Source organism: Cydia strobilella, chromosome 3 (genome assembly GCF_947568885.1).
Source record: "Cydia strobilella chromosome 3, ilCydStro3.1, whole genome shotgun sequence".
Taxonomy (NCBI): Eukaryota; Metazoa; Arthropoda; class Insecta; order Lepidoptera; family Tortricidae; genus Cydia; species Cydia strobilella.
In genome coordinates this window covers 23,915,335-23,926,737 of record NC_086043.1, presented here as the reverse complement: position 1 = coordinate 23,926,737, position 11,403 = coordinate 23,915,335, and the positions used below count along the sequence as shown (strand labels likewise).

The 11,403-nt window shown below is 41.6% G+C and overlaps 1 protein-coding gene across 1 annotated transcript in view; it reads right to left on the bottom strand.

Moving 5' to 3' along the window:
• Positions 1-1,104: 1,104 nt before the first annotated feature.
• Positions 1,105-11,403, bottom strand: part of LOC134756159 (galanin receptor type 3) — a 62,879-nt gene continuing 52,580 nt past the window's right edge. The window contains exons 3-5 of the mRNA XM_063692989.1: positions 9,853-10,028; positions 7,265-7,409; positions 1,105-5,009 (exon numbers count right to left, since the gene is read on the bottom strand). Of these exons, the coding sequence (XP_063549059.1) occupies positions 4,330-5,009; positions 7,265-7,409; positions 9,853-10,028 (1,001 nt within the window). The 3' untranslated portion in view covers positions 1,105-4,329. The remainder of the gene's footprint in view (positions 5,010-7,264; positions 7,410-9,852; positions 10,029-11,403) is intronic.

The window sequence follows — 11,403 nt, the reverse complement described above, 5'->3', positions numbered from 1 at the left end:
ACCACACAACCACAACAGAAGTCATAGCCCGAACCTTACAATATGCACATGTAGTCTGTATCAGCTATTAACAATGCGTCGAATTTAACAGAACTATTATATAAAGGAGTGAAAGGGAAGGACAGTCGAAAGTTGGTGATTTGATTCAGGCATGATCGACTCACGGGGAGGGGGAGGGGGAAGGAGGTAACAAAGTTCAAGCGACGGTCGCTCATTACTATCATTAGACAACGTGGAGAACTCATTTCTTACCTTACCTACGATACGACCAAACACCATCTATCCTGTAACTAAATAGATAATATACTGGCAGGTCGTGGCGTTGGTAGTAACCGTGTTTTAATAAAGCTCAAATCATCAAAATTTCAGAAGCCATTTTACACAATTAAAAGATGAATTGATGGTTGAATTTTTATCGTATATGACGTATATGTTGTCATGTACGTCATTTATCTACACTCACATAAATACTTGTTAGAAATGCTTATGAAGTTACAATGATTTCCTTATGAGGGCAATAATTGGAGTTGCATTGTTTTATAGATTTTTTACTATATTTCCCCTAATGTAACATAACACATGTTTACAACTGTTTGCTCATCTGCGATGTTTGTAATTTCTTTCACTTATTTGCCTTGTCCTTTCCGCTCGACCATTGACCCATTTTCTACGGCTATAATGATATGACAGCGAATAATGACTCATAACTTTTAAAAAGACATAAACACCAGGGTCCTCCTACAAAAACAGTCATGAATTCGTATACTTACCAACTTCCACCTTCAAAATATTTATCAGTACGGTTTTTACTCACTATTATTTTTAGTCGCTTTTGGCGACATGTTTCGGATTCTTTGGGAATCCATCCTCAGGCACGAGTGTCCGCGGCGGTTGTACGTCGTGCAAGCGACTAAAAATAATAGTGAGTAAAAACCGTACTGATAAATATTTTGAAATATGTCTCACGATAGTTTAAGTGCGATAACTTCCACCTTATTGCAATAACACAAAGTAGAAAAGTTTATACATATTTATGACCTTTTTTGTTTCGCGTATGTCGTTGTGTGTGAACACTTGAACAGGGTGTAAAATAAAACGAGAGTAAGTGTTTCATACACTTTATTGCTTCACGGATATTATTCTCCATAAAATTCAAACAACCACGTTTATAACGAAGAAATCTTAATCCAGGCGACGAGGATCATTTTCGAGCCATACCGACAACAATAGTCCCATCTCTTTCTAACACTTCATGTACCTCTTGTAAAGATAAGCTTCGATTGTATCAGCGCGCAGCGTACCAGCTACTTGATGATCGTGTTTACTGCGCAATGATAAAGAGATAAACCAAATCTCTGAGTGATACTTATGAAAGTCATAAGCTTGGTTATAGATGCGCACAACAGTAGACATTTGTAAAAAAATAAATAGGTTACAAGATGTCTAACCACTAAATTTATACCAAAATTCTTTATAATCCAGTAACTTTGTCGACGGTTTTGTAACGTGGTTCATTTTTGCGTCAAATCCGGTTGTTAGGATAATAATATTAGGTTCTGATTGTTTGCAGACTTGTTTATGATGTTGTCTCAATGAATCATCCAAGTTTGTGACTTGCAGCGCCGAACGCAACTTAGTAAAAAATCGAAAAAAAAAACCGCGAAAATTTCGGACTTTTTTTAGTTTTGAGCGATTATAACCCTACAGGTCTTGTTTTTGATAGTACCTACTCAAGACATTTTTAAAGTAGACTAAATTTGCCACAATATGAGACTAGATTGTTTCTATAGATCATTTGATCTATAGAAACAATTCTAGAAGTTTCCGGGTTAAAGCTTTTCAAAATTTATAATCGGCTTTGTTTGACCTTAGAAACAATCGTGCCGAAGGCGGCATCGCCTGAGACAATAGTGAATACTGCTGCACTCACATAGCCTACGAATACAAGTTCAAAATTTTATAAATTTTGTAAGGCTTTATCTCGGAAACTATAGAGACAATTTAATTATATTCTAGTCTCGTACTTTAGTCCCGAAATTTTTGCGGGTTTTTCGATTTTTGACAATGTTGCGATCGGCGCTCGAGGTCTCAAACTTGGATTATTCATTGGGCTAACATCATCAACATCATGCAAAAAATCTAAACTACCGGATTTGACGCAAACGCTAAATGTATAAAGTTACTATAATTATTATTAATAGAACCAATTTCTATGCCATATAAACTTGGAGCACAATTCAATTTACAGCCCACTTCTTAGTACGGCAACTATCAACAGTGTTGTAATAGGCCAATTAGCCGCTTTCAGTGTTTAGCAGTAACACACTGATTTACTTGTAAACGCATACTGCTTATGTCAGCGCAACCTAATGTGTATATAGGTACTTATAAGCAGGTTTTTAGAGAATCTCAAGTTCTCAATACTATCACACTTAAGGTGTTTAACTACATACTCCCTGCCACTGCTCGAAACGATATAACAAGATTACTCTTGTTACTCGTATTTGATGGCGATCCAGACCAGCGAACCAAGGAACTGAACCAAGAAACCACCAAGAAACTCAAGAAAGAAGAAAAAACCAAGAAAGAACCAACGCAGTCATATCAACCCAAAACACACATCCACGCAGTCAGAACCAACCAGCATCAAGAACCAAGAAACAACCCAAAAAGAACCAACCAACATCAAAAATCGGAAACCAAGTTAAGAAGAGAAATTAAGAAGAGCGAAGATCGAAGAGCGTTGTCCAGGGTTTCCCGGCTTGCAAATCCAGAGGTGTCCAGGGTTATCCCGGCCCACCATCATTATCATCGGAGGAGGAGCCGTGTCAAGCAAGCGCCACATGGAGGTGCCAGCTCGCCAGGCCACGCCAGCAGCTTCATATTCGTGTATTTCCTTTGGGAACAGAAAGTTTAATTCTCACAAAGTATCTCTAGAATAATATATTTTCGTGAGTTCACGTGCAATATGACACCAAAATAAATGTAAACCCGTTGTACGAATCGCATAACGGAACTGGTTTACCCAATGTCCCGGTAGATGGCGCTGCTAACTCCGTCAAACTAGCGAACGTTAGTTCAACGTATTGGCATAAGGTGTTAAACGGTATTGTACTTTTTTGAGGATTTGTGTGAGATAGTAGAATAAATATACGGTTTATCATTAAACACGGTATTTGTTCTTGCTTCCCCTTCGAGACCCTGGTGCAAATGCAAAATTGTACACCCTTCAACAACAAACTATTCGACTAGAACAATTATTGTCGGGACAGACCCCGTCGCCTGGACTTTTTCCCGCGAGGGACTAACGAGGCACTGAGAGACAGGAATCACAGATCGACAGAACTTAGAAGATAGGCACGGGAGTAAAGGGACGAGTGTGACTCTGTTCCGTTTCTTTACTCCTGTGAGATAGGGCCGCGCCGCGCGCATACAACTGAGGGCTCGCTTACGCCGGGGCAACATTTCCTTATATAATTCAGTAAGAAATTGCAAAAAAGGAAACATATTTTTAGACTTAGATCTATAATTTATAGCTAAATCTGCACAAAATTTGGGTAACAGTGTGGGAATGTCATCATGAATTGATTAACCTCCTCTTTTCTTGAAGTCGACTTATAATTGAGGAATAACAACTTATAAATATTCCATAATGCGTTTATATATTTTTTTTTAATTAAGTGTCTAGTCAGCCGAGTAAGAAACAGGCTATTCTCCAACAGATTTGCTTCTGAGGTTGAATTCATGCTATATCCAACTTCCAGTCGAGTTTGAAAGGAGGTGGCTTTAAAGACAAACACTTAGAAAATTGCATACTTATAATGTACTATTTTTAGCTCTCGGTGAACTTCACTTGACTCGGCAAGAAATCTTTTAAGCGTCGGATTACGGAGCTCAAAGTTCTGCGGGCTCGGACAACAACTGGGGTAACTTCAATAGTCATCAAAATAAATGCCTTCAGGTATCAGGATTTTTATCATAGCTCTCAATCTGAATTTTCGTAATAGATTTTTGAGAAATTTCGTTTTGTCCCTCAGAAAACAACGGACACGCGGACAGGAAGGGCAGATTTTATCGTATTTGACGTGTTTTCTGTGGTGGTCGGTGACAAATTTTATTTGATACGTAGGTCATATCAAGGATTCCAGCCTTGGACACTGATGGACAGCCTGGTCATTTTTCCTTCGTATATGAGCCATATGACATTTGTTTCGGTTCATATCAAGGATCTTGCCTCGGCGTAAGCGCAGCAGCGGTAGAACAACACACATTAACCACTCATAGACACTTATCTATCCATTAACAAAGTGTAGTCGCGACGGCACGGATCTAGTACAGGTAGCTGGAGGGCGGCGGGCGCGGCGAGGGCGCGGGGCGCGCGAGGCGCGGGTGGAACGCACCTAGAGCCGCCTCGTTGGTCGACGAGGGCCGCTCCTCCCGCACCCGCAGCTGCGGCAGGCGCCACGCCGCGCACGCCGACGTCAAAGCGTGTCTATTCAACACCCAATAAGCTGCCGCATTAAGAGCCGAATGCGCATGCCCGAAAAGCAGCGCGTACTGTTGCAGAAGCAGCGGCGCTTGAAGCCCGAATGCCCCGCAAATGACTATAGCCGCATGGGGGCACCAGCATGCCGCGAAAATCGCCGCTATAGCGACGAGGACGTTACCGAGCCGCCGGCGCGCGTGCAACGTCGACGTCAACGGTTGAGGACCGAGCAGACTCGGCTGGAGTTTCTTGGAGCGCACGTCGCCAACGTCGACGGCGTCGCGGCGCTCTCGCGGGCCGACGCCGGCGACGATGATGACGTGCGTGGGGCGGCGCATGAGCGGCACCGGCAGTGGGAGCTCGCCGTGTGCGGCGCGAGCCGTCAGTGACAGCGCCGTGAGCTTGACGCGCACGGCCCAGTGGCAACGCGCCACGGCCAACACGGGGAAGCAGTACGTGACGAGCGCGTGCGCCGCCGCCAGCGGCCGCCAAGACACGCAGCTCGCTGTCACGGCCGCAACACCTGGCGATCGATAACATACTGTATTAACATTAACGTCGCGTAAGATACCCATGGTACCTAGTTAAGTGTATAGTAAGTAAGCATCAACAAAAGTGGATGAAAAATACTATGTGAAGCTACAAATGACACAATCTTTTTAGTATTTACGAACTAATTCACTGAGAAAACTTTACTGACACCATAAAATGAGTGCGCTTATGAAAAAGTTCTTTTTCTCAAACATGCTCGTAAATGGTCGCATTTTGTTCGTAAATCGAAAACGCAGTGCCTAATTTTTTTTTATCCCAGCGACGACAACGCACGGCCGCCGCGCGCCCGGCGCCACCCGGCGCCCGGCGCGGACGGAACGGACAATAATGAAATTCGTATGATTCATTTTACTCCTAGGAGTAAAATAACCGATACTAAAGTATGGACACAAAAAAATCTGGTCATGCATGATATGGTAAATCTTTAAATGAATGAGGATTTTCAAGCAGCACTTTTTTTAATGATTTGTTGGTATCAAACTACATAACGTTAAGTTGTTTGTGAGTTTCAGCAATTTATATTCCACTGTACATAATATTTTGTTTAACAACGTGTATCTAGGTACCACGTCAGAAAATGCCTTTGTTTCCATCCTCGGGCAACAATGTACTATAACAAAAGTTATTATTCCAATCATCATAATCATAATCATTTATTTGCACATAAAAAGGGTTTTACATAAATATTATAAAAGTAACATGGTCTAGCCTTACCAAAAACCATTACCAAAGACCATTATTTTACCAAAATACCCCGCTCTCAAAACTTTTTGTTTAATACGTTTCGGCGCGTGTCCGAAACTGTGCCTATTTTTAAAGAATGTCCGAAATTGTTCTCCGGGACAAAATAAAAGTTAGGGAGTCTCATTTAAAAGTTGTTAATGGGTGTAAAGTTGGGCGACTCAACAGGTCGCCGGCCGGGGCCGGGGCCGAGGCCGCGGGCCGGCGAGGGTAATCCGTGGTCGAGCTTAGTAACTACGGAAGAAAGGCTCAAATCATCTGTCTACTCAGGCGCTTACATCCCTTTGGTGTATAAAGTTTTGTATTAACTCTGCTCATACCTCGTACGGTGTACCTTTGACGCGGTTTTTAATATTGATCCGTTTCAGAAATTTATTAGCTTAGGCGTTTTGTATTTTTGGTAAAAAAAATGTTGACTGGAATGGAATGGAGGACTGACATAAACAGCAAAGGTCAAATCCAATCTGAGGTCAACAGACACAATCTCTTCCGTTTTTATTTGCGAAATATTTATTTTAAACATCCTATTCAAGCCCTCTAAGATATCGTTTAGAAAAAGTTCGGATCTGTAAACGTTTTTATGAACGTTATTATTCTCAACAACAACAAATTTTTATGAAGAAAAAGCGATATAACCTTTATATATAGTATAAGTAGTCCGGTACCGCTCCCTGTATATCTTCGGCATTTATCGAGAAAATGATGTAATGCAGATTAACTTAATGCGCACCAGATAAATGTGCCATTTTTAACCAAAAGGGTACTTATTGTCGGTTGTCAATAAGGCGCTATTTCCATATAGCTTCAATTCGAAATTAACCTTATCGACAAGCGACAATGTGGTACCTTTTGGTTGAAAACGTCACAAATGTAGTTTACATTACTACCTACTTGTAGTACTTATAGAGCACCGGTTGCCTAAAGAGCTTCAGTGAAGCCAATCCAGGTTCGTACCGGTCGGCAGGAAAGAACCCTTACTATAAGCAGCAATGCACTTAGCCACACAGCAAACACAGCTAGATAGGATCGCGACCGCGACGCCGGACAGAGCCGTCAGCTTGACGCGCACGGCCCAGTGCCATTGCCTCGCAGCGCTGCCCTTGCCACCAAGGTCAGAGACAATAGACTACCCGCCGCCATAAATTATTTCACTCACAAGCAAGAGCGCGTTCAACCACACAGCAGACACCGCTAGATAGGGTCGCGAGTCGCGACCGCGTGGTAAGGACCGAGCCGTCAGCTTGACGCGCACGGCCCATGTGCCATTGCCCGCAGGCCCAGCAGCGCTGCCCTCGCCACCAGGGACAGAGACAGTGACTACCCGCCGCCATAATTATTGTCTAACTCACAGAGCAAGAGCGCACTCAGACACACAGCAGACACCGCTAGATAGGGTCGCGACCGCGTGGAGGCACCACAGCCCCGGCGCACCGCCCCGCATCACTTCTCCGTCATCACCACCAGGCACAAAGACAGTAAACTTACTCAGCAGCAGTGCGCTGAGCCACACGGCAGAAACTGCCAAATAGGGCCGTGAACGCGTGGAGGCCCCACGGCCTCGCCGCACCGCCCCGCAGCGCTCCGCTGCCATCGCCACCAGGCTCAAAGTGCTGGCGGCTACCGGGAAAGACTATAAACAAACAAATTCATTTTTTAGAGTTTTTTTGTAGTAAGTTTTTTTTTTATGAAATAGGAGGCAAACGAGCAGACGGATCATAAGTGAACATATGCGGCAAACTTATCTGTTTCAGTGGGGCATTAGCATTTCCACCAATAACTATAGGACTTCTAGGATCACTCGTGCGTCTGTCTGTCTGTCTGTCACAGCTCATTTTCTCCAAAACTACTAGACCAATTAAGTTGAAATTTGGTACACATATGTAAGTTTGTGACCCAAAGACGGGCATGTAACGTAGACAAATGAATTTGAAACATGGGGGCCACCTTTGGGGGGGTAAATGAGAAAATTTAAAAATAAAGTTTTTCAAACTACTTATATCGTGTTACACATCAAATGAGAGCTCATTTTGACAATCTCATTTATATATTTTTTGTAATTTTAAAATAAATAGTTTAGAAGTTATTTAAGAAAATAGCCAAAAAATTACCATTCCCCTACTGGGCCTAAAATTCTGAAAAAGATACACAAAATAGTTCTTTACCTATATAAATGACAGGAAAACCTATAAGAAATGTGCAGTCAACCGTGAGTCTTACTTAATTACCTTACTTAGTTTTTGATCCGACCCCTACGGGTTTTTGTTTAAAGAAATTTGACCTCACGGTTCACATTAAAAAAAATACATTGTTAAAAATTGTGTAATGTACGGGAGACTTGGAACGCGAGTCCGACTCGTACTTGGCCGTTTTTTTACTTTTCAACAATGACTGCGAAGTGTGATGTCATATTGAACAACTATTACTATAGCATAGAACCAACACCGACACCGAAATCGAAAAAAAATAAGTTCCAGAGATAACTTTTCCATCCACATTTTTTCCGTCAATTTGTGAATTATACGTTTCCTTTCAGAGTAAAGTATAAGTGCAATAAGTGGCTAAACGTAATAATTATGTTTAAAACAGAGTATGCTCGTATCGAATTCGCAATAAATCAGTATAAATGTAACCGAATTAGCTCTTCAATCCAATACAATCACCTTTGAAGGAGTGTATCCTGGTAAAGGTTAGCTCTTAATTCAGACTTGTTTGCGCTCGGGGAAGTATTGAACTGCCCCTGCCCCACGCAAACCTTCCTAACAGTAACACACCCACGCAGGAGCGGCATTCCAAGTTACAAATTGTCATTTTGGTTGGATATTGTTCGTATGTTACTCTTAGTTAGGGCTGTCAGGATTTTTGGTCCTTCTTCAGGATTGCTGGGGAGTTGGTGAGTGTCAGTGTTTTTTTACAAATCACGGCATAGCACTAGAATCTGGCTAAAACTTTGGATTTGGGCAGAGATGGAAGATTATGCTGTAGCTGCAGCATTAAATGTTGGTGAGTGTTCCATCAAAGGTTTTGGAATAAGGGATTTAATGGGCGCTTTTATGTATTGATTTCTAACTTAACCGTCGTTATACGTTTTTAATTATTAAGACAAAATATGGACCATGCTGTCTGAAAAAAAAAATGCTTTTTTTTTATACTGCTTCGTAATGGTTCATTACGTTTTTGGAGAAATATTACTGCCGCGGAAAAGTCAGAGATTTAATTGTGAATTCCTGACTTTTGTCAGGATATACCATTGTGTCATATTGGAACTTATTACTCTGCGCCTTTCGCCTGCTTTCAAATATGGGTGCTTTTAAGATGGCCTTCGACTTCTGCTAAAGTCAAATCAAGAATTGTAGGTACTTAGTCGGAATGGCGCTCGTCTGTTTATTTAGTTGCAGCCGTGGGGATTGAATGGGTAATGTGATTTGTCGGGCGCCTCGCCTGTTGTTATTAGTCAATACGTTCGCAATTTCTTTACTCTTTCATAATGCAATTACGACACGAACACACACGACACGACGACGAAGGTTAACTGGAAGAGATCCCTCAAAGGGATAAGTTCGCCTTTGTACATCTTATTATTTGTACCATGTAATTTTTAATGTGTATATTTGTACAATAAAGAGTTTACTACTACTACGACATGTTTAGTGGTAAATTTATTGATAAGTAATGATTTTCATGCTCAAGATATAACTACAAAAGGTTCCATAATTTATACAGGGTGGCTAAAAAATAAGTGCATTCCCGTTGCCAGAGAGGTTTTGGGGTATACTGAGTAACTTTTACTATGGGACCAACCACGAAATCGCAAAAAAAAATTAACCTTCCCATAGAAAATGGACCAGCCAAAATGTATGAAACACCTAATTTTTTTTCGCGATTTTGGGGTTAGTTCCGTAATAAAAGTTGCTGAAAACCTCCCTGGCAACGGGAATGCACTTATTTTTTAGGCACCGTGTATATTAGAAGTCCTTTTTCTTAAAAAAAAGGTTAAATATAGATTATATAAGTTATTAACCTGTATGTTAGGAGTTTGGCAGCTGTTACCAGTCAGTCAGTCAGGAATGACTCACCTCGACGTAGTATCCTACGTGGCACGTCTCCGAGTGTAGCTCGGCGGCGCGCGCGGCGGCGAGCGGCGCTGAAGCCGAGCACACGAGCAGGTCCGCCGCGCATGCGCTGAGCAGCTGCGGCGTGCGCAGCCGCGCCGCGCCGCCGGACGCCAGCGCCGCCATTAGACTTATATTACCTGCACATGAATAAAAAATACAGTATCATATATATCATACACTTTATGCACATTTCTATAAGGTACAGGTGGTCAAAAAATACGATGAAAAATAATTTTCACTGCTATAGCTCGTTTTTTTAGCATTAGAAAAAAGGTAAACAATCTTGACTTGTCTTTTTATTGAAAATGATTGAAAAACGCTTTTTTTAAATTCCTTTGTATTACTTATGATAGCAAAATAATGTAAATAATCGTATATGATTTATAATTGTTACATATTTGCTGTGGCTTATTTTTAAAAAGTGTTTTTAATAAAAACACCTCAAGATCGCTTGCCTTCTTTCTAATGCTAAAAAAAACGGAATATTGCTGACAATTTTCCCAGACCTTCCAAAGAAGGATATTTTGAAGTCAATTATTAGTTTTTGCATTCAAGTGATTGTTGCTTTAATTTTGAATGCGTAAAATTTTATAGAAATTCCTACATTTTTTTTGTCAAGGTTTTATTGCGCCACCCTGTAATATGTGTACCTAATGGGAGCAGAAAGGTGCGCTGGACAGTAGCCAATTAAGACAATAGAGTTATTTCCTATCAGCTGTCATCAAATCAAGTCTCAAAACACTGAAAAACTAGATTAAATTAGTGTTTTGGCCTCTAGAAGAATATAATACATACATATGTATTTCAAATGTAGACTATCCAATAATAATCATCCTCATACATCAGGGACTCAGGGAACAGCCAGTCAGTCAGCCAATGTTTGATTTTATATATAGCGATTGAAATAAAAGTAATAAAACCCAAGTAATAAACTAAACCTGATTTCATTGTGGCTTCGAGACAGTTGATAGACACGGATTTAAAAGCTCTATTTGTATTTGACTCGATAAAGTCGCAGAAACTGACTTTCCCTACTTATGTGATAAATAGTGGCGAGGCCCAAACGCGATTAGTATGTCGGTTTACAGAATTTGAGGGCCACGTCTCGTTCAGTCACTTACTGAGTCCGAGAGCAGACAGGGACCCTGAACGTAAATATAACATCATTGCTACTGTAAGCATTACTAGGTCGTATCAGCTGATGTTATGTTATATGATTAGGCCACCCTCATACTAGCCCTGCTATTACAACAGTGAACGCACACCGATGACGCTGACGCCTAGCAGTCTGACGAGCACGTAGAACGCCAGCAGCGGGGTGAGCCACGTGTGTGACGCGTGCGTTTGTGTGTGACCACTCTCGTACTAGCCCTGCTATTACAAGCTTGAACGCACCGATGACTCCTAGGAGACTAACGAGCACGTAGAACGCCAGGAGCGGTGCGAGCTGAGCGTGCGACGCGTGCGTTTGTGTGTGACCACTCTCGTACTAGCCCTGCTATTACAAGTTTA